The 21,473-nt window shown below is 33.7% G+C and overlaps 2 protein-coding genes across 2 annotated transcripts in view; both read left to right on the top strand.

Moving 5' to 3' along the window:
- Nucleotides 1-750: 750 nt before the first annotated feature.
- LOC133319481 (uncharacterized) lies at nt 751-17,579 on the top strand. Its single transcript, XM_061524057.1, has 3 exons — nt 751-913; nt 6,938-7,472; nt 17,367-17,579. Exons 2-3 carry the CDS (start codon nt 6,989-6,991, stop codon nt 17,450-17,452), a joined length of 570 nt encoding a protein of 189 aa, XP_061380041.1. The 5' UTR covers nt 751-913; nt 6,938-6,988; the 3' UTR covers nt 17,453-17,579.
- Nucleotides 17,580-19,862: 2,283 nt separating this feature from the next.
- LOC116768623 (muscle-specific protein 300 kDa) overlaps nt 19,863-21,473 on the top strand; it is a 91,140-nt gene continuing 89,529 nt past the window's right edge. Inside the window, 1 exon segment of the mRNA XM_061524065.1 lies at nt 19,863-20,379. Coding sequence (XP_061380049.1) covers nt 19,878-20,379 — 502 coding nt within the window. The 5' untranslated portion in view covers nt 19,863-19,877.

Below are 21,473 nucleotides of genomic sequence, written 5' to 3'. Positions count from 1 at the left end.
ATTGTAGTTGCCTGAAAAGTGGTTGCAACAAATTATAGTGGCTTTGGAAGATCGCAGCTTCATACATGAAAAAGAGCCACACGGACAGTGAGTTTTAGGGGATTCGGTTTTGACTTTTAATAATCATGTGTCAAAGAAAAACTTAAGTAAGAATAGAAACTGTTGTATCTTTGCTGATGGTTTTATTGAAATAAATCTTAAAGTTATATTTTTTGTTAAAAGACTTTCTGTAATATTAAAAATGAGTTTAAATTGATCTTATGACTTCCTACAGAAAGTTATTTCAGCATGATTTAAGAAACGTTAAACATTCACACATACATCATCTTAGTTAGCCATCTTCATAAACACTTACTCAGTATTTCTTATTTGCGTTCATAATAGTTTCGTTAAGGAACCTTGCAACAGCCGTTTGACTTTTAAATATTACGTTATTAGGTATTGGGGAGAGATTTATACAGAGAAAAAGGATTTCAGGGCTCCTCTATAGGAGGGTAAGCGAGGCTTTATTATATATTCCCATATGTAACAATCACCGATTAAGTCAACCAATCAGAACTGTCTAGAAGATTTCGGAATGCAAAAATTTTCAATACACTAAAAAAATAGCGGTAATTCCTATATATATATGCGGCGGCGACCGCATCTCACACACGCTTTATACGATGTACTCACCTCTATATAAAACCGGGGAGAGAGCCAAGTTCTAAAATTAAAGGCCGAAACCGTCCGAGCGGAGTCGAAGCCGCCCGCCCGCCTCAGTTCAACGAGACGGGAGCACGGTATCGGAACACTTGGCGACCATCGACTTACGCCTAACGAATCGCTCCAACGTGACGGACCAAGTGTTAACGACATATTTGACGTGTAATTGTGACTTGTGTTTTGTGGATTTACGAATCTCTTGATATCGGTAAGTCTGGCATGTTGTTAAATGCTTCCGGCTGCTGCACTTCCGTCTGTTTCAGCACGTGCTTCCTGGAGTCAACTCGCCAGTGTAGAGTTTCAGTTGCGTGTTCCAGAATTAATTGTGCTATTTACACCGTCATACAGTCTTAGCGTTTTATTTTATGTTTCTTTGATATTTCTACAAGTTGTTTTCATCAATTCGATAAATATTCTATATTAACTTCTGTAACGATTTAGTCCGGGAGATTTTTAGAAGTCATTCCTCTATAACAATTGTGAATTAAATTACATCATAATCTGTGCAGCCTTGTCATAGCTCTGGATAATTTTATTACTTGCATATTCCATATTATAAAGCCTTTAATGTTTGAATTTTCCTCTTTTGCAATGACATGGCAATATTCAATATTTTTTTAATTTGAAACATTATTAAGTGCTCTTTGAGATTGTTCTGTTCGAGTTAAGTTTTTTTTATATTTGCTGATTCTATTAGATAGTATATAAGGTCCCTTCATAGGTTATAGGTCTGTACGTAGGGTGTATGAGTATGCAAGGAATATTCTTTATAATAATTAATCGGCCACTTTCACTAAAAGCTGTTTCTGTTTAGTCATATTTTTTCATGTTATCCTTTAATTTTCCGCATTGCGTCATCTTAGGAAAAACTTACCCCTTGTTCGCCGTAACGTCTAGACAACCGGAAGCGATCTGTTATTGATTCGGGAACTTCTAACACACCATTTCCTAGGTCTGATCTGCTCTATGTCTTTACAACCAAGAGCAAAAAAATAGAGTGACTTTTTGGTTATGTCTTTTAGAAGAAGGGTTTCTTGTCTTTTATGAAAAATGTACCTTTATGGACCACAGAAATACCAGACGCTAAGTGGTTCTGACGATTTTCGTAAGAATATATAGTTAATGTAAAATATTGTCAAACATACACAAGCGGTGATTTTGAACGATCGTAAGCTTTGTTAGAGAGTCCAGCGTATAAAGTGAAATTTTTAGGTCAGCCCGTCTGAAATTTAGGCAGGCCCGTAATTTTAGATCAATGTTCAAACATTAGCGCATGTTAGCATGGTTTGTAACTGGAGCATTCTTTATAATTGAATCATGGCATGTTGTTACGATGTAAATCATACTACCAGCGCCGTAGAGGTTTGATTCCAAGCGGACGTGATTAACGCTATTGGAAATTCTTGGAATGCATCTCTACTTACCGGCTACTTATTAATATTGATGGTAGACTTCGCCTTATTTTCCAAGTAGGTTTCGATATAACACGATCATTGAAATAAATGTCATTATTCTGTTGATTTTAATAGATTGATTTGCAATCTAAATAGTAATTATTAAATTGCTAGAACAAAAAAGTAATCCATATATATCCGGTTTTTGTACGCTCCGTTTTTTTTCCCAGTTGTTTATTAATTTAAATACGAAAATTCATTAATAGTTTTATATATATATGATTTTATTTTCGCTTTTCATCAGATTTTCATGTGACATAGTAACTGTGTTTGACAAACGATATTTAGAAATACGTAGTTTATATGTCGCGAGACCCGACACCCGCACGGTGAATCCATGGAAAGCTGAGAAGTTTCTTCTCATATATTTTATTTCATAAATAGGACGAAAGTTATGCGTATGAACCAGATGTATCAAAAATTAAAAACAACTACATCTTAAATTTACATTGTAATTATGTTTCAAACTTGACTTTTATGAAAAAAGTCTATGCTATGTTACTTTTTTCTCTTACATCTTGGATTTCTGCAAAGGAGTGAATAGCCTTGTACTTGGATAGTGCGTTTACCATTGACGACTTTATTTGTATTTACTCTCAGAATTAGTCTGAATAAATCACTATCTACTCGGTAATTAAAACAAAAACTTAAGGCAATCCAAATAATAAAGAAGCTTTGGCATCGACAGCATTTAAAATGCGTTATGGATATCGGAAATATACTATATATCGGTATGATAAGAATTTTACAACTCCAATTCCCGGTACTACGGGCAAATGTTCAAGGGACTTTCAGCGTATGATGTTTGTGCGCATGCGCCGACGCATCAATGGTTTTGCGCCAACGTTAGCGCCTTTGTCAAGGGCGTTTCGCGTAACATTTATAAATAGTTAGTGTTGGAGATCGCGACGGGTTTGTTTGGAGCCACACTGTCATAGTCAAAACAAAAATTATTTTAAACGCCTTGTATTCTTTTTTATTATACAAGTGACCTTGGTTTAACGCGGTGTATCTGAAGGAGGGTAGATTCGTTTGATTTATTAGTAGTTATCTAGATATTTCTCTAACTTATAGCTTGCAACTTCCTTATTTGTTAAGTGATATAACCATTCTTTTAAATTTGGCAAAATATCCTGTAAATCTATCTATTTTTAAAAGATCAAAGCAATTAGAAATTAGAGACAAAACTACCTCCATGAATGGTGTTAACTTTATTGTATATTTCGTTAGTCTGTATGCGCTTTTTTTGAATGACATTAGTTTTGTTAAAAATTATTCAATAATACATACCAACCTCTAATTCTTTATATTTTTTTTACTCGGGTAGTGTTTTAAATGTCGATTATTTTCTGGGAAGTTTTTGTTGGACGTAACAACTTATTGTTTGGAATTAGTTCCGTTATAATATACAATATTATTTCATGACTACAACATAATCTATCATAGCAGAAACTAAAAATAGAAATTGAGAATATTAAATCCATTGAAATCGGCACCATAGCATTGTCTTTGGTGTGCACGACTTATAAATATAGTGATGGTATTTTTAATAAAAAAAGCACAGCGTTTTAAGTTCGTCATGATATTTTTTATAATCAAGATTTCATGATCCAAATATCTTTAAAAAATGTCTAGAACAAAACAAAAGTTAGTTAACGTCAAACAGCTCGGTCAGGCGTGTCTTATATTTCGGCATCATATAAATTATCTCGCTTGTATATAAATAAATTCTTAGTCCAAGGCTTCACGATACACAGCTTGGGCGGAGGCTGCAACGAAACATGACTGTTTTTCTCACGTCTTGCTCGTAAACAGCGGGCCCGCTACCGTCTCTGGGATAGCTGATCTAGTTATAGATGGTGCCTGCTATGACTGAAGTGATTTTTCGGTCTAAATTTGTCGATTGTTTCATTTGAGTCGCTGCAGCAACTGTAACTAATAATAGTTCAGACTGTTACAAGGCTGAAAATCTACGATTTTTAAACGTTCTCTCGTTTATAAACTCCACTATAATTATTGCATATACTAATATGAGATATAAATATTTTAACTTGAGTTGAGGTTAAATAGGCGTTATTATATTTTAAATAAAAAATAGTTCTATCTTGTAAGCATAGCTTAAGAAAATTGTTTTGAATTATTTTTTTTTCCTTAATTTTTTTAATATACATTTATATAACAACTTTGTATTATTGTTAATTAAAAATAGAATAACGTGAAGGTGTTTTAAACTTTGTTAATAGAAGAAAATAAACGTGACTTCCAATTACGTCCCGAAACCTTATGGTTAGCACAATAAATAGTCAGGGATAGTCAGGAACTTGAACAGCTTTGCATGGTCGTTCTTAATTTATAAATCTTTTAACATGACTGTATCTTAGGTTACTAAACTTAATATTTCTTCTTAATTAATACTTACGATAAAAAACTTATGTCAGAGTATACGCTTGAACTCGCTGATATGAAATGTACTCATCCGATTTGAAAAAACATTTGAGTGTTAGTAAAACTATCTTTTGGGAAATCCTAGACGCTATGAGGATTTCCGCTACAATTAAAATCAGTTCAGTAGTAATAAAAGATTTTGTAGAAAAGAGAAAATTATACCTATTGAGAGCTTCTAATATTCTAATGTTCCACTTTAAATGGAAACGGATCATCAGTGAAGACTCAACAAGTATTGCCAGCTTTCGCGCTACAAATTTCCTTGAAAAACTTAAAAAATTAACGAAAGACTTCGAATAAATCAATTCTTTATATCAATACATTGATGTAATAAAAATAAATGTGATTTATAATATAATTTCACTGTCCTGTATTGTACCATGTTTAATGTTTCAAAAAACTGTTTTGTCTTACCTAAATAAGATCTTATTTCAAACCTTATATCGTATTAGTACGGTAAATGTATGTTTAAATTTAAATGAATTGTTCATGTTTTATACATTATAAGAGGATCAATGTTTTAGAGATGTAGCCAATGTTTTTTTTTCATATAACGACCCCATTCTTCTCAATTTTGAATTCTTTGTTTGTGTACACCTACGATATACGCCTACATGATTACGTTAGCGCTGAGAAATCAATAGTCTTATAAATTTAAGGCCTTTCTTTTTTTGAAACATTGAATTTTAAAGCTTTGACCATTTGTTAATAGATTATTAATATTATATCTTTTTCTTCTACTTGTAAGTAATGATCCGAGAAAAAGAAAAGATTAATGGAATAAATTAATCTTTTCTTTTTCTTATAAGTAAAATATAGACCTGACAGTTTATATGTTAGAAATGATGTAGATAATTTTCGTTTAGTTATTAGATAGTTTAGATAAAAATAGTCGGAATACCATCTCGGTAATGTCGGGTTAGCCGTGATTGCCTGGAGTGAAGCCAGAAACACCTCGTGTGATTCCCGCGATGTAATTTTTTGCACGGAACTTGTGACTGCTTGTGTCGCCGCCCCACCGCAGCCTTTAAAGGTCATTGACTATTGTTGTTACGTTAGTGTATCAACTTTGGATTTTTATCAAGAAGGTTTTATTAGGATTAGATTGTTTAAGTTGAGACGAATACATTCCTTTAAATGTTGTTACTAAAAAGATTTTTAAATTTATCCCATCGAAAACACTATGCAATAAAAATAAATATGTTTCAAGTTTTAAATTTATACGTACTGTTGTTCCAGATCACAGTTTATTTGACCGTAGAGTTCAATTGACACAGGTTCGGTCATCTCATTCTTGTTTTATAACAGACACGATCACATATACACATACATAATACATATTTCCTAAAAGCAGTGAAGATTGATAATTAATTATGAAGCTACGATATTTTTTTTTATAAATTGAATATCCGAATCTATTATGAAAGACAAACCTATGACGTCAGACACTATGATCGGAATAGTTAAATATTTTCGTCTTTGAAAATCACATCAATAATAAAACTAACTATGATCAATCTCTTTCTAAAATTTCTATTTACTTCTTGTTATATATGTTCAAATACGATAAGTTAGTTAATAACCAATAATCAACTATCGTGTAATGAAAGACATTTTTTTAATCTAGATTCTAGAATATGACATAGCACCAGTGATGTAGCGGGCGTCTGGCGTACAGCCAATGTTATTTATTTAACGTTATGTCTTCCAAAATATCGATGCAATCGCTTGCAAAAATTTAAGAAAACATTCATGAAATTTCAACTTTTATGCAAATAAGAGACTCTCAAGATATATATTTGAAATTCCTATAAACTTTTTACGTTTGAGTGTAGAGGTATGTCATATTTTTTAAATGAATATGTTTATTTTGGTTCGTAGTCTTTTAGTTAGGGTTAAGTGAAGTAAAACTTTGGATGTTTGGTGTAATCGTTAAATATTTCCTTATCTACAAAGGTGCACTTAATAACCAATTTGAAGCTCATAAATGCGGCCATCTGTTTCATGTTGTATTGCCGCTGCCGTACCTCTGTAACCCTTCTGATAGGGTTTCCCAAAAATAGAATGCGGTGAACACGCGATCATAAGAATTTACTATGGCTTTTGGCTTTTCTTCAATCGCGTGCACGTGAATACAGTAAATTAGAAATTCCGAAACATTAGCTGCCTTTTTTATTCGGTTATGCCATAACAATGCTGGAAAAAATGTGGATGCTTTTTAGCATATGAGGTGGATTTATTTATTAGTGATCTTGAATACGATAACAATAATGTCGTTACTGACTTACACATAAAACTTTAAGTTTTAACTGTCTGATGTCTTATTGTTTCAGATATGCAAATTAAGGCGTGACACACCGGGTTGACAGGAATCAATCCTCACGATGTCGCAGCCACCAGGCCGAGGTCGCGCTCGACCTCCAGGGCCTCCTTCCCCTTTGCATTACAGACCTCCGTCACCCTGGGCTCCCAGCCCCCCACCCTTGATATCTGGACCTAGGCACTCATCAGCTATAGTTACACCTCCACCGGTCCAGCCTTCTCCGAAACCGTTCCGTCCATTAAATTCGCCTCACTTACGACAGCCATCAGCGTCACCGAGCTCCCATTTTTCAATCTCGCCCTACCCTATGTCCCCCACACTGGGGCAGAGTCCTGAATACTATTACTCCTCACCATACGAGACCGTTCGAGAGTATGATTACGCAGGAGTTCCGCTGGAACCGCCTCCGCCACCACGACCCATGATTTATGAGGAAGATGAGGAAAGAGGGCCATCGACCGCAGAAATTATTGCCAATCAATCCCAAGAAGGATACGTGGACGAGAAGCTTGCAGAGTACCAAGCCACTATTCAGCTATTACAAGGTAAATTTAATTTAATTTTTTATTTCTTTATATAAGTCGATAAAATTCATAAAGAAACAGCTTCATTAAAAAAGAGTTCCTTAAACACCAGTTTTCTTTTCGGCAGTATGAGTTACAGTTGGTGTAATTTAGAGTTGGCTTAAGAACTATTAACAGAAATGTTGAAGATCAACACTGAGTCGCGTAGCCAGCCGTTACTTATATATAAATGTAATTTACGGTTTAAAAATTTCTATTATATTGAAGGAAAATAAATTATAATTCTTGCAACAATCAAATCACTTGATTGCTTTAAGTACACCAAATAAATACGTTTTGCGGAAGTAATAGTAAGGTTGCGGCATTATTTAAATCATATACAGAATTTTAGTTTTCACGAGACTAAATGCGGTTTTTAGGTATTTAAAGACGGTCAGTTTGTGTAAAGCAAGTCGCGTTAACAGAGTTGGTCCTTCGCCAAGTTGATAATTTCAGAGGCGTCGTCAGGCCGTCAGACGGCGGACGTAGTGTCAATCCATTCCTAGAACACAACCTGAAGTGCGCTTGTCCATCATGAGATTGCAATTGAAATGTTTCAAGCATTTTTGCAAAGTTCTTACGTAAATATTATCACGATTGATTTACCTCAGTAAACTAAACAGATAACAATCGTTGGTTTCTTTATTACGTTCAATAAAGTTTGGTAGTGGTGTACTCAAAAATGGTTCTATCGTACTATATAAATTGAACTGTTAATTTCCAATAAAAACATACCAACAAATTGTATTCCAACACAAATAAATCTAACGTATCTGCACGTAGAGTTGTAACAGTGATGTGAGATCATCCACCTTGTCCCAAATCTGACCACTGCCTGACATTCCCAAACTTGCAATGTATTTTTAAATGTGTGTTTATTCTGAATTTAGCGCATATTTTTTGCTAAGTAGGTTAATAAAATTAGAAAAATTATTAAAGAGACAAAAAATTAGTTTTGACATTGTAAGGTCTATAGGAAATGGTCAAAGAATATTCAAGGTTTTTGAGTCTTAAGCTGCATGAGACCTCATATTAAAACAAAGTTCGACGAGCACATGGTGAAGGTTTAACTTGTAATGTGTTACCAGTTAACTAAATAATATACTTACCAACAATAAAGGAGTCCTGAATTTATATTTTTGAGGCTACTTACAAAAAGGAGATAAGTACTAGTAAAATGAAATTTATTTTTTGGAACTCGGTGGAATATCTGTGTGTGTCTAGATATTTTATAATTTATTAATACCAAAAAAAAAAAATTACATGTAGCAAAGTCAGTTTTCATCTCTACCGAATCTTATCAAATATGTAGTTTTCATAAAAAAACGGTCTATATTTGTATAAAAAAATTTTGTACAAAAAATCTGACTAGCATTCTCGACTCTTATTTTTCCTGAGCATCAGCAGTTTAAATGTAATATTCACAGCGGAAATTGGAGTATTTGAACAAGCTTTTATAAGTTATCAATCAATTTGTGAAATTTCGTTATTAATTATATTATTTAGTTGTTGTTTTATCCGTTATTCTTACTAATAGAAGTTCTTACTTACTCATATAAATTCTAATAATAAATAAATAAATAATAAATATATAACATAATACTAGTTTCTGTCTAAATTTATATTCTATCAGATTATCAATTCAAATTTTTATTTCTATTACAGTGGAGGCCATATTGGAATTTTTTTAAAGATTTGAAATATGTTACCGCATACTACTATTAACAGTCACAATCGCTAACCAAGTTTGTGACCATTCTTGTTCTGCGATTACATTTTTAATTCCCGTAATACTATGGGTTCTCACGAAAAACTAAATATTTATCTAATAAAACGTACGAGTATTTTAAATTCCTTTTGTATTTGTAAAAACTAGTGAGTAGTGTTCATTATACGGCTTTAGAAAAACCCGAATTTCCTTACTAATATAACAAATAAAAGACGTTATAAGGTTTATAGCTTTATAAGGTTTTGTAGGAGCTAAGGACTTCTTACTACCGCATCTAGTTTACATGCATCTTGTCAAAATACAAAGGTCTATCTGACCTGTATGACAAGAAAGACAATTTAATTTTCCAAAGCCGAGTAAAGCTCTCAGTTTATATTAATAATGAATATTCAATACATTATAAATGTACGCTACAAATAAATAAAACTACGACAAGAAGATATATTAATTTTCAAGATATCCTTTGACATGCGGTGTACGTCTATTGATGAAATAAAATGACATGTATAAGAAATAATATAATTATCAAAGAAAATTTTAGTATGTGTATGAAATCTTGATTTCACACATTCCTTGATGAATATCTGCGACTTGGCCAAATAGGTCAAATTTTGCAGATGTCTTGGCATTCCTACACTTCGTCAGTCCTTGTGACAATATTTTAGTCTTCTAAGTCCATAACTCATCGAGGAATAAAGTTCTGCATCAGATACACCACTGTGGAAGAAACAAAAATAGTAAATAATATACAAAGCATATTTTGTGACAGACCGAGTGAAGGATAAGCGCTCGTCCTTCATCAAATATCATATTTTCATTAACTTATTGTGATGTTACTTGTTAAATATCATCAATACAATATTTTCCTTCAAACTTATCTTCGTTTCATGTTCCAATTTTAAAAATAGTGATTACAGCATACACCAGTGGTTTAATTTAAATGTCCGAGCAATATCTAATTGATATCTGAATGAAAAGTTCGAGAAGTAATTTTAAAGTAATCTATTTGAGTTCAAAAACGCGAATAGTACAATATTAGTTTCACCTATCATATCTATTGTTTTTATATATAAATGAACTAAAAGGGGCCATGAAATACAAAGGAATCGAGTTAAGATATCTTTTTTTTATTGGGCACTTAAAGTTTCTGGAACTCTCGAAACTTTTCTCATGGTTCATATTAATTCATTTCTATTATTAATAACGCTCGGCTAAACTCGATTCGTCTCAAAATACTTCTGATACAGCTGATTCGGCGCTTACGTCACTGGAGCTACCGACGTCATTCAAGCCGTAATATATGTCGCTAATGGCCAGTTATAAAAACGCATGCATATGTTCAGATTCCACCTCGCATGTGATAGCCTTTATATATTTATTTTATAACGTATCACTTGTGGGATGAAATTCACTGTTTTTTTTCATATTATACGCGAAGAACCATTTCGCATTTTGATGAAAACTCAAAAGAATGTTATACAGCAGTGAATCTGTCACATAATAGCTACGTTAGGCCCGCGTTTGATATATTGGAAGCACGTGTTCAGATATTTTTGGATGCAGACGGCCTACTTGCGTATCTAATATTGAATGAGTGTGTTTCCCGATTCCTGAGACGTTGATTGTGAGCTGTGTTAGCAACCCTTAAAATTGCTGTAAAATAACTATTAAAGCATTAACGCAAATAAAACAATACATGTGTCTTGTATGAATTAATAATTATTGTGTATGTTGGTTCGAGTTGCGAGCTGGAATTTTAAAGTTCTCTAGAATGATCCAATACTTTTAACTATTGATTAATCGGTTTAGATTAAATTAAAATTATATATATTTACTTCAGCGGACTCCATTACAATATTTTTTAGAAAGACTATTTTGTAATTTCTCTTTATTTAAGATTCCTGTATAAGATGAACCAGCATTTCAGATTAAATACTATTCAGTAATTAATGTTTAAACTAGCCGTCCTACAGATTTCTAATAACAAGCTTCCAGGGCATTTGGATGACATTCTACTAATTGTAACAATTCTGCCATAATGAAGGTATACTTAAAACTACCAAGTTTATTACCTTACAAAAAATATATTAGTGTGGGTCTGTTATAATTAATGACCATATTATTCAGCCATTTATTAAAGATGTTGATATAAATATACTTGTAGGAACCAATAAGTTCGAAAACCAATAATCTTGTAGGGCAACATCTCTTGGAAGATCTTATGACATGTTAAGAGAAAGTCAGGTCTGAAACGAATTCTTGAAAGGATATTGTGATACGAAAAACTGTTATAACTTACAAACTATGCTGTAGCATTGATAACTTGAATATAATTAAAGCGAGATAATGAGAAAAAAAAGAAGTATATCTCATGCGTTTATAACTGTGTGATAAGTGTGAGTTTATGTGCCTTATTTATTATGTTATTATTTATCATATATTAAACGAACTCATTTGTCACGTCTCGTCCCGTCTTAAAATGGCCTTGTAGTTATAACGCAATATTTATAAGAACGATGTTCAGAGTATGAATAAAAAATTTTTATACAATAAATTTCTGTAGGTTCTAAATTGAATGTATTTAGACAAAGGATTGATTAGATTTCGATGTTAAAATTACACGAAATAGAAGGAATTGTAGTTGAAGTTCTTGTTTAAGTCATTCGGATTTCTTGTCCCGGTTTTGGTGTACCAAACTTGTAGTTGCTTAAACTATGCAAATTGTTTATAATAAGATAAAATAATAATTAATTATACATATATTACAGTAACGTAAAGGTACAATAAACGTTGCATTGCGAACCCCTTCTCTTGAGAAACTAACGAAACAATTTTCTTAAGAACATGTTTGGGAGAAGTTTCCCCATATAACTTTAGCTCAAACTTCCTAAAGTCGACGTTACTTAAAGCGATTAAGTTTTAAATTAATAAACATTTAAATTATTTTCACCATGATACATGGTCTATAGTTAACTCGCACGGTTTCGTTAAATTCGTCAAGAACCACCAGGGTCAATGTCTTGGTCTGGCGACAACGCTCCGAAGACATTCCTGCGGAGACGGGTCGATGAAAGTCTTAGAAGTCAGTTTAACATTTACTTAGACAAACGTATGTTTGAAAGGCTAGAGGTGGAAAGTACTTCCGCTGAGAGATGTGATTTTAAACCATCGTTTCCCGTAACAGATTTAGATCGGGAACCCACGTACTCTCCGGACGGGGCTTGCTATATAAATAACATTATATTTAGAATTCACTCATCTTTATTTCATCTTCGATGTCCGTGTGCAGTGGCTGGCCGTCATCTCTGATGGAATCTTCTGTAGTTGTTAATCTAGAATAGATCTGCTTAATTTGGAACTGTCTACAATTAAAAGCATTTACTTGACAGCCTAGAAAGTATCTGAGATTTATTGAACGCTATAATAATGTAATGAGATCTAAGACTTTCGCGAGTATTCATTTAAATCAAACTTATATGACAACCGTGATCACGGTCGCTGCAAAGTAACCGAAACGTCGGTAGTATGTAGTTTTAAAAATAATAAAATAAAGCGTAGTAATCCGAAAATATTAGTTTCGTTTGTATAGTAATTTTGTTTTTGCATTTTGTAATTGATTCGGTTTAACATACATCAAGAAATATTATATATAATAAACTTATAAACGAACCTATCTGTATAAAACTAATCAGAGCTCACCCACGCTAAGTATTTTGATTTATCGCAAACGTCGAGATAACTTATATTTTAACATTATATTAATAACTTTAAAACTAAGATTTACTGAGAGAAAAAAAAAGAATAATATCCTATTGTAGCAGCAATTTCTAGAAGGTTAACGCTGTTTTTTATAAGATCCGTATAATTATAAAACGAATTAATATTTAATTGTAAGTTATTTTACATAAATAGTCATCTAATCGATCGTCGATCTAATTGGGAATAATAAATGTAAAGCGAATGTTCAGAGTTGTAAAATACATTTATATAGTTGTGAGTGTATTGTAAGGTGTCCTGTTACTTCGTGATCCCGCATCTCGCTCGAGTCACGTTCTGCGACGCTGGCTCCCAGTCCAAGCGCCAAACACACAAAGGAGACTAACAAAAAATTGTTCAGCATCATTGTTGAATTGTGCATATGTTATTAAAGGTCCCATCTAACTGGGTTCAGACAAACGCTACAGAATGGTTTTGCATTATTTAATATGTATAACTATATTCTATCCAAGTTTAAATACTTCGCGGGCTCGACAGAGAGCATCTTTTTAATTATCTCTATACAAGATCTTTATGTTTTCTATGCATTATTATTGTGCGCGTCATGTCATAAATGTAATTCGTCATTTTATTTCAATTATACATATGTTGCGCATCGCATTTTGAGGAATTTGATTTGATGAAAATGAGAGAGATTTAATATATTAGGTATATCTGATAAGTCGGCGTTTTAAGTTCGATTCACATGAAGCTGCACAATATGTGTCTTCTGAACTGTATACCGTCATGTGTACAAGCTGACTTGTCTCGAAGTACAGTCAGATGACCTAGAGCACACAATGGCCGCTCGGATTTCTATACGATGTCGTCGGACCGGTTTCGTCTTGGCGTTTTCTTCTGCCAGCACTGACTGTGGGCGTTATTCTATTCAGAATTTATCATATATATAAATGTATATATATTTATATGTATCGGTTTAATGTAAATTTAAATCTGAAATAATTTGTCCTTACCTTTAATAGTATCATTATCTTTTCCCCGCGGTGATAGTAACTTTATAATTATTTCTTAGTAGCAACACTTTTATCTTGTTTCTTTATTATTAAAAATTGATACACTATCGTATTTTCTAGTCCATAGTACATAATATGGCGGAGATATATATTTGAGTTAATAAATCTGTCATATCTTTTAAAACAATTTTTGAATGTGTAAGTTAATTTTACTTACAACCATATTGGAATTCTAACAATGGTTGTGGATTGTTATAAAGAGATTGCTATTTCGATCAATTAGTTTTTACTTTTGTCTTATTTTAGATAACTTCATGATTTTATTATGATTTTTTTAGAACTATCTTCACGAAACTGTCAAAATAGGATCTCTCTTAGCATTCAATGGATTCGCCGTGCGGGTGCCAGGTCCATTGTGTTGCAGGGAGAGGAGCTTCAGCAGTGCCTGGAACTTGCGACCCAGGTGTAGATTAAGGGGTCCCTACTTAACGCGGGTTAAACGCTCACCTCCACCGTCCAAGCTCCTCTCTCTACCTAACCAAATTTGAAAAGAACCTACTAGGGCTGGCTTCGAAGTACGTTCCAAGAATGAATTGATGTGAGTTCTGGACAGGCCCAAGTCTTTTAGTAGGTTGCAGAGAGATTTAGTCGTTATACCTCTCGCTCCCACTTCTACCGCGTATAAATCCACGACGAACCTATTTCTTGGAGTTCGTTAGTGAGCTCGTAATATTTATTGTCCTTGATGGTATGGCCTTTGGAATGTTGGTTTCCCAAGGAACCGTGAGCTCTATTATCACAACGTGCTTTAAAATTCGGAAATACATAAATATGTCTGGTCTGGAGGACTATTCACAAATATCCTCTGGGATTTTTATTGTTTCTAATACGTATCTATCATTATAATTTATAATCCAATCCGAAGCCGCTTTGAGGATAGAGTAAGGCTTGACGATTGATTTTGCAGCCCCACTGCCTTCTCTCACAAAACCTACTGATCGCTCGTTTGTGGTTATCCAGGAGTACCTTATATTCCACCAGCAAATGCTTAGCATTTCCAATTGCCTTCCCACAGATATAGCAAGTTTTATTGGTACCTTTATAGCAAGTTTAATTTGACTATCATACTCTGATTTGGGAAAGTCGTCTGGAACGTATTGAGATAAAATTCTAGCAATTCTGGCGACCAATGATGAATTATGGTGCGCCATTGTAGTGCTAATGGTATGCAAAAATCTCTTATTCAACAAACTGTAATTTGCCTATCGCTTTTTCTAGGATCTCTTAAACACTCCGACAGCAAAGTGTTGTATTTTAGGCATTCAGAAATCCCGAGTAAAAACCCTTTCTGGTGATTTGGTCTGAAATACCTGTTGATGACCATGAAACGTGTTATTCTTGTTTGTAGAACTGAGAAAATATTTTAGATATGGTATTTGTTAAGGCTATAGGTCTAGTTTCTTTCGGATCAGTAACTCTATCTTTTTTGGGAATGAGGACAAAAATAGCTTTCCCGAAGCACTCCGGGATTTGCTTTCTTGACCAGATTTTATCTATATATTTATGAGATGTTTACGAACCGAAGGACATTTTTTAAAAACTAAATATGAGATAATAGCGGTCCCGATGCAAATTTAGACGATTTTCTTTTATCTGTCTTATTATTTCCTGTAGCATTAGAGGAATTCCAGGTTTTTGTGCGTTGGGTGCCTATATAGTCTGACATTTTTAGGCACTTCATATGTGCTCATAAAATGGTCGTATACTTTTTCCTTAAAAATGGTTTTCGAGTACAAAAGGGTATTTATTAAAATTTACTTCCTGTTTTGCAGGGTAAAAATTATCATGATATGCTACAGTTTGCGTCGATATTCCATGAATTAGTTTTAGAATTGACCCTACCACCCTAGCCATTTGATGACTTAGGCGATTGCAGGCTAGGGCTTTGGCTATACGTAGATTTTTTTATTAATTCCCGCTTTTTCCTCCTCATTTAAATCTTGAAAGAATTGTCTTTGTTTTGTGAGCGTAACGACTTTGAGGTTAATATTGCTCGGTAAAGTAGTCGTAAACAGTATTTTGGAAAGTTTCTACTTGTGAGTTCAATTCCTGCTTCGAACTCGGATGCTCTAACAGGACCGTTAAAATTATCGTCGGGAACTTTCTAAGTCAATTGTTTGATATTTGGGATTTTAACACGTGTCCAGATGTCAAAGGTCTACAGGTAGTTTCCGGTTCACCATGGGATAAATGAGAGTCAACTCTGCTGCATTGTCGTGCTTCAATACCATAATGTGTTTAGATGATTGATATACCAGGCTAGTCTCTTGTGTTTTTGCCCCCACTTAGGGCACTTCAAATCCGTATTCGCGCTCATTTCGCCGTTTACATCGACCGGTGGACAGATCTTTCGCCCACCCTCTCAAACTGTCCCAGGGGTATTTTTCTTCATCGGACTTTTAACGGGATAATACCGGGCTGGGCTTGTTAGGCCGTTGCCTCGGCTGTCTTTACAGCAGTCATCTGTCATTCCAGCGTCAGCTGTCTTTCCAGCGTCAACCCGACTCTTCCTTATTTCCTTTATTTCTTGTTACTTATAAGATTTTGCAGAATGGATAAATAAATTACTGTTTTATGTATTGTTTGAAAATCAAACATGTAACTTTATAAGTATGATGAGAATATTATCGTCAATTAATTATATATATAAAGTATATACTTAATAGATTTCATCCATACAGACTCATTATATATAGTACCGCTGATGCATTTTCCTAGAATGTGTAACCAAAATACGGCCGTTCACTTATTTTTATAAAAAATATTATTTTATTTCAAAGTAAAATTTAGAAACATGGGAGACTCGTCGTTTCCTAAACTTGTTTTTGCATTCAAAGTCTTATAAGTTTATAGTATGTCGGATAGCTTTCCAGAATCTAAGGCCCTCAATAATATTTTACAAAGTATACTTCTACATTTAATTTTAAATGTACGTAGGTTTCCTACGTTTAAAGGATATAGCGTTGTTAACATAAAATTAAATATTTTGCTCGCAAAATACGAAGTGTGTTTATATTTATCGTTACTTTAATGGATATGGTCTCTGTACCCGATGTGAGGAGTGCACCACCGCATGTTACCAACATCTAGACAGACCGGTCTTCAACTTATATATGTATATAAACCAGATTTGATACGCGGATTGTATTTTCTAATATTATGAAATGTATGGCTATCATAAATATATATTATGTTCTTATAAGACATGTACGTGTTTTGAAAGCGTTCGTTAAAATGATCGTGATCAATTTAAACTTTATGTTTTTAATAGTATAAAAATAAAGGCTTCATTCAGGCAAATGATTCTTTATTTTTATATTTTTTTAATATTCATAAAATAATAATATTTTTGTTTAGGAGACGTTTCGAACCTCGCTCCACACCCACGGCTTTTGATTAGTTCGAGATATCGTCAATATTTTTCTCTGCAAAAAGTGTCGTAACACTTGGTGATAAGGTTCAAACTGTACAAAGAGAATGTAGATAAGCCGGACGGGTTCAAGGAACTGTACATTGCTAATATCTGCCAAGTCCTTAGGGCGCGCTTCCTATTGAAATAATACAAATATTTACTTGTGTTTTCTTAAATCACTCCTTTATTTCATTTTAAAGATCACCACAAGGATGTTTTATAAATCAAAATTATTATATAAATATGTCCTTACACTTATTATATCCAATGCTTAAACCGAAGCAATCGATAGGTACTTTCTTTTAATGACGTTTCCTTGACGTCTTGCAGGCGATGATAAATGACCTTTTCGATCATTACATTACTTCGTGGGATGTACTGCAGATTGTGTTTGAAAGGAATCATAAGCCTCCATTCCTAGTCACAAAGAGAAAGTCTCTATAAAGCGGTCCGTTAGGAATTTTAAGAAGGAAAGATTAAACCCATTTGTGATATTATTGTATACTTAAGGTTATAAATGTCTAAAGATTCGGGGAATCGAAAGGGGCCGGAGTGCGACACGGTCTGTTTGCTCCTAATTACTTCTTATGAATTCGGAAGGGTTCGTTCATTGAGTAAGAAATTTGGTTTTGGTCGTCATACGAAAAATTGGTATTGTGGCAACACTAGATCTATATTCTATCGTGAAGTCTACAAGCGTATTTTAATGTGCCTAAATATAAAATTCTTGTACTCTTCATATTGCAGAGGTTAAATGTTCATAGTCGTCATGGAACCAAGAAATCATTATCGTTCCTTACGAAGTTCTAAAGTCTACTAGAAATTTAATAAAAGATTGGCAATTCTGTTCTACAAATATGGCAAGACCATGGGCCTATAAATACGTTCACTTCAAGTGGCCTGAATTCACATGTATTATGTACAATGGCAATGTTTAGTTTAATAAAAAAAGTCGTAAAATCGTTTTCTAGTTACGCAACTGCAGTAAAATACACGTTCATGCTTGTTTAATACTGGATTGTTGTGATAAAATTCTTAAGGAGATCAAAATAAATTATAATAATACTATATTAATATTAGTTAAAATAGAAAAAAAACACTGACCTGACAATGGGGAAATGAATTTGGAAAATTTACAAAGTTCATAGCTTAGCTTAAATTCCATCAAAATTACGGTAACGACAAGAAATGATATTTATATTTGTTATACGACTACAAATATCGCAGAACTCAGTTCGTAGCATACATTCATTATTATTTTTTATTTAAAATGATTTGTTTCTATTTAGTATAGTTAAAACTATATTGTAAAACTTAAAAAGTTAATGAAATAGTCACAAGAGTAATTTTAATTTAATAATATTCTGTGAAATATTTTTAAAAAATATATATGTTCGATCTACACTAATATTATAAAGAGGAAGAATTTGTATTTTTGTGTATGTGTGTTTGTAACGAATAAACTCAAAAACTACAACACCGATTTAAAAATTCTTTCACCGCTGGAAAGCGACATTCACCCTGAGTAACACACGCTATATTCATTGTTAAAAAAGATGATGTGGTTTTCGTTTAAAAAAATATATAAATAAAAGGTAAAAATAAAAAAGCCTTTGTGTACCCGTGAGAAGAAGGGAAAGGAAGCTAGTATTTTATGAAGTTAATATTTTGTAATCAGACTTGTGACACTATTCATACTGTCATTGTTTGTCAACATGTCAACTGTCAAGTGGAGCACAGACTGACAGAACAATAAATAACGGACCTTAGTTAATGTATACGATTAAGATCGGTACTTGCATTAATAGATAAGCTAAGTTTTACTTTACGGTTAATAATTATTATTAGTTTAAATCGATGCTGTTGTCAATTTATTTAATTTCAGATGATTCGACGACAATTTTATTCAGAGCATTCATTATCGGAATAGCTTTTAAAATGTCATTGATTGATTTCACTTATCTTTTGGATAACGTTAAATTACTTGTAACAGGATTCCCTATCGCGATTTATCGTGCAGATTTAATCTCTTCACTTAACTGGCAAGTTCACTCGATAAATGCTTTATTATAGTTAAATTAAATTAGTTATTTCCCTAATTATATTTATAATAAGGAAAAATCAAATATTAATATCATAACATACTCATATACTGTACTGTAAATAAAATTTGAAGTGTATGTTTGAGTGATGAGTGATGAGTGATGAGTGAGTGAACTTAGTGAAAACTTAAATTCCATTTACAATACCAGTCAAAGGGAGTCATTGAAAGGGGTCATTAAGTCAGTGGGGTACGGAAAAAGTTATACAGCTCAGTGAGCTTTCAAAGAGAAGCGCTCAGTGGTTGTCTGGGCGACGTCTAGTCGCACGTGGGTCTCGCGTCGGCGCAGAGCCTTCGCACTTGGCGAGCAGGAATCAGTATCGAGCGAACCCTCGCTGGAGGAGGTCATGCTGAAATGTCGGACGGCCGCGACTCTCCGTCGCAGAGCGGTCTCCGCGACCGCGTCAGCTTCTTCGAGAGAGTGTGGTCCGGACGTACCAAGAGAGACTCAGTGGAAGCTACTACTGACGTGGATGAAATAGAACGTAAAATAGAACAACGCAAGCGGCGGCCGGAGTCGCCGAAAATTGAAGTGAAGTTGAAACATACGCGCGACACCCAGTCGCCGTCTAAGAGTTTCGACACACCATTCCCTAATTTGAAGTTGCGGCATGTCGAGCCTGAGGAGACGGCGGAACGTCAGGTCGAGGAGGGCGACCTGGCGGCCGGAGTGCGTTTCGTCAGGTTCGAGAGGGTCACGGTCAAGAAGACGGTCACCGAGGTGAAGTCCGAAGACCGGCCCGACTCGCCCCACGAGTGGTACTCGGAGTACAAGCACCACACCCTACACACAGCTCCCAGAAAGGACTACGTCCGGAGCAAATCGGAATACGATTCTCACATCGCAGAAATACGAGGTAAATAATAATTGTAAAGGTCAAGTTGATGTCATCGGGCGTGTAACCGGTTTAATGAAACTTAATTTGAATTTCTACGACTGATTGTTGACGCTTCTATAAAAATATATATACACTATTTTGTGCAGATAAGTTATGCGAGAACTACAATTATCTGTGTCTTTTACAAAACGGACATAATAGAGCAATAAAATCCTAAACCAGCATGTTTAAGTGGTCTTAAACAATAACTAAGTTCACAAAGACGAAGTGAACAAGATACTTTAGGTTCGTTGAAATTCAGTATGCATCCTGAATACACAGATCAACCGGCCATAGAAGTACACACTCGATTATCACAACAATAACAGTAGAAATGTTGACCTTGACAACCGAATATTTAAACCAAACAAAACACTAAAACAAAACTCATAAAGATTTTCAAACAAGTCAGATAATAATCACCGAATTATTTTTTATCTGTTTCGTGAAATTTTAATAATAGTGACATAACGACTCCTTATCTTATCTGTGCTCGCTTACAGGTTTTTGTTAATCGGCCGAACGAAAAATAGCATACGGCGTTTAGAAATCAAACAATTTTAGGACAGCGATAAAGACAAAAAGCGTAATACATAACTAATTATAAATAACAATAAGTACATCGTCACAGTCGTATCATTTCTTTACAGAGATGACCTCGTTGTCACTTGTTTAATATTAAAGGTTTCTTATCAACAACAACAGTGTAACAATTGTTTCTCCTCCTTTTTGTAATTAAAATCATTTTAATGTATATATGACGTCATTTGCTCAATTTAAAATACACGAATTCACATATAGTATTTCTTACGATGATACCATTTTCAAAACAGTCTAAGGCAAAATCGTTGTACATCACTTGTTAAACTTAGTGCACATCCCTAATTGCTCATGTGATAATGAGTTTCTATGAGTAATTATGACATCATTGATGCTTACACGATGAATGATGTTTATTGAAGTAATTGTCGGCTATGATTTTTATAGTTTTTGCTCTTGTTAAACAGCCCCACAGGCTACGACATCGAATTTCTATGTTTAAAATATCATAAAACACGATAAATTTATTGTCC

Source organism: Danaus plexippus, chromosome 4 (assembly GCF_018135715.1).
Source record: "Danaus plexippus chromosome 4, MEX_DaPlex, whole genome shotgun sequence".
Taxonomy (NCBI): Eukaryota; Metazoa; Arthropoda; class Insecta; order Lepidoptera; family Nymphalidae; genus Danaus; species Danaus plexippus.
The sequence above is the reverse complement of the archived record's forward strand: the minus strand, read 5'-3'. Positions and strand labels throughout refer to the sequence as shown.